General features: G+C 40.5%; 1 protein-coding gene across 1 annotated transcript in view; it reads right to left on the reverse strand.

Moving 5' to 3' along the window:
• The window catches only part of LOC107669300 (connector enhancer of kinase suppressor of ras 2-like), a 34,670-nt gene that overhangs the window by 5,675 nt on the left and 26,707 nt on the right, over positions 1 to 2,288 (reverse strand). The window contains exons 14-18 of the mRNA XM_016461467.1: positions 1,855 to 2,030; positions 1,653 to 1,726; positions 1,454 to 1,525; positions 1,143 to 1,210; positions 692 to 795 (exon numbers count right to left, since the gene is read on the reverse strand). Of these exons, the coding sequence (XP_016316953.1) occupies positions 692 to 795; positions 1,143 to 1,210; positions 1,454 to 1,525; positions 1,653 to 1,726; positions 1,855 to 2,030 (494 nt within the window). The remainder of the gene's footprint in view (positions 1 to 691; positions 796 to 1,142; positions 1,211 to 1,453; positions 1,526 to 1,652; positions 1,727 to 1,854; positions 2,031 to 2,288) is intronic.

Consider the following 2,288-nt stretch of genomic DNA (forward strand, 5'->3'; position numbering starts at 1 on the left):
GTGAAAGCCGATCCGGCGATCCACAGCGCAAAGTTGATGTATTTCCTCAGCGACCAGCACGGATCAGCTCCAGGCATGACGAAGCTGATATCATCCTCTTTTGGAAGGTCAAACAAAGTAGTTTCGCTTTCACAACGAAACACACAGCGCCTTCACGACATGGCGGCGGCGGCAACAACAATACTACAGCGAGAATAAAAGTTACGCCTTCTTTATTTGCGTGAACATTTGGGCGGTGTTATGCAAATCTTCCCACATCGTGACGTAGACATGTGGGGGCATGTTAGAACAAGCCGTTTTAGGTAGGCGTGGCTAACTCAACTTTTATAAAGAATATCTCTTTGGATTTGAGACTTTAGTCTTTGCAACTTTACAGATCTTCTTTATGCACTAAGAGCTTGTAACACTCCAAAGAGAAAGGAAAAATTGAAATCGTATCATATGACCCCTTTAAAAAAAATCTCCCTGATCCCAAATTTTTAAACAGAAGTATAGCAGAGCGGAACGGAGTTGCATGATTTTGCATAGACCAAGGAGGACTCGGAGAGTCTGATATGACAGGAGTAACACTTATTGGCCAGTAATGCAATTACATGTAAGCAAGAACTCACACGTTAAACACAATGCAAACACAGGAACCCAAGCAACAACAACAACAACAACAAAAACAAGAAAGACAGACAAGACTTACTGAGGTGGAGTGAGGGTAAATGTCATATGGAGGTGGAGGGCTATCCTGTTTGGGTTTTGAGGACATCTGATCAGCATCCTCATGGTCACTCTCGCTCCAGTAATCTGAGGAAATGACAGCAAATATCCATTAAACACATGAGGAGTCCAAGAATAATGACATTTGAAGGCTGTGGAAAGCAGGTAGTAAAAGTAAATTAATTTGAAAGATGTTCGTGTACATTTCTTGTCATCATTTTAGCATTTATTCATCAAATGATAAAGAACAAACTATACTGACAAATGATAAAAAATGACTTCCTCTATTTTTACTGAAACGCCTCATACATGCATCCAACATGTTGTACTTCATATGCATATAGTTATAGGACTTGCAGATCAGACCACACAAAGTCAGAGTGGGAGAATAATTGATCTGACAGGCTTAGCGAAGCATGAAGGCATCTTCTCACCATGATCCTGTCGAATCCTCTTCTGCTCCGAGTGAGCTGTTGCCGCCATGTTCAGTCGACTGAGCCACCTGCGAGCAAACAAAAAAAACAAAACAAAAGTTACCTGGGGAGCTCTTCACACTGCTGAAATGCAGAGATGAAATAGTCTTTCGGGATGTCGCTAAAATTAGTAGCTTTGATCAGCTCATGGAACATTAAATGAGATGCAGGATCCTGACTAGAGCATTCATGAGGAATTGACAATGTTTCAGATTACATTATGAGTCTTTTTTGCTTTTATAGGCATGCTGGAAAGTTTATTTTCATCTTACCTATTCATATCATCCATGTTGTCCGCAGCAAAGTAGAAGCTCTTGATTTTAGGATGGCAAGCCTTAAAAGCACTGAAAACAGGCAAGAGACACAAAGTCAGCATTGTATGCAAAGCTGCATTAAAGTTTTTTATGAGAACTGTTAGTTTTTATGTTTTATATGAGAACTGTTTTACTTCTAGTTTATTCTACTACTCACAACTTTTTGCGACATTCGTTGGCCTGATCAATGTTGAACTCAGGCAGGCTGACAAAGCCCTCTGCCTTCTCATCCTGAGAAAGAACAGAAATGAAAAACTGAGATATACTGATGTGTTCTGGGTAAGCAGGGAGTTTATGCAGGCAGTCTAATGGGCCATTTTGTGCTTTCATCATGCAGATGAATGACCTCGTGCCCTCACCTCTTCATTGGTGTACCAATATAGGCAGGCATCTTTTAGCACAACCCAGTACTTCTTCCATTTCTGAGAGAAGTAACTCTTTGCATCCTTCTTCTTCCAGAGCCAGCCCTCACAATCACCCTGACCCAAGTCCCTGCAGGAGATTCGCCGCTTACTAATGGAGGGCAGGGATCCAGCTGAGAAGGACAAAGAGAGAGAGAGCAGAGACGTCAGCGTGGGCAATATAAATGAAAGGACTGGCAGGAATAGTATCAAAACAGTGACTTTTTGATGTACTGCCATATAATGGCAGAGAAATGTCTTGACATAACAATTATTCAGAGTGAGAATGTGTGATTGGATTTGTGTAGGAAAAAAATAACTGCACTGCAAAAATCTTTTCTCAATCAGTATTTTGAGAATATATATATATATATATATATATATATACAACA

This window comes from Sinocyclocheilus anshuiensis, unplaced genomic scaffold (genome assembly GCF_001515605.1).
Source record: "Sinocyclocheilus anshuiensis isolate Anshui unplaced genomic scaffold, SAMN03320099.WGS_v1.1 scaffold180, whole genome shotgun sequence".
Taxonomy (NCBI): Eukaryota; Metazoa; Chordata; class Actinopteri; order Cypriniformes; family Cyprinidae; genus Sinocyclocheilus; species Sinocyclocheilus anshuiensis.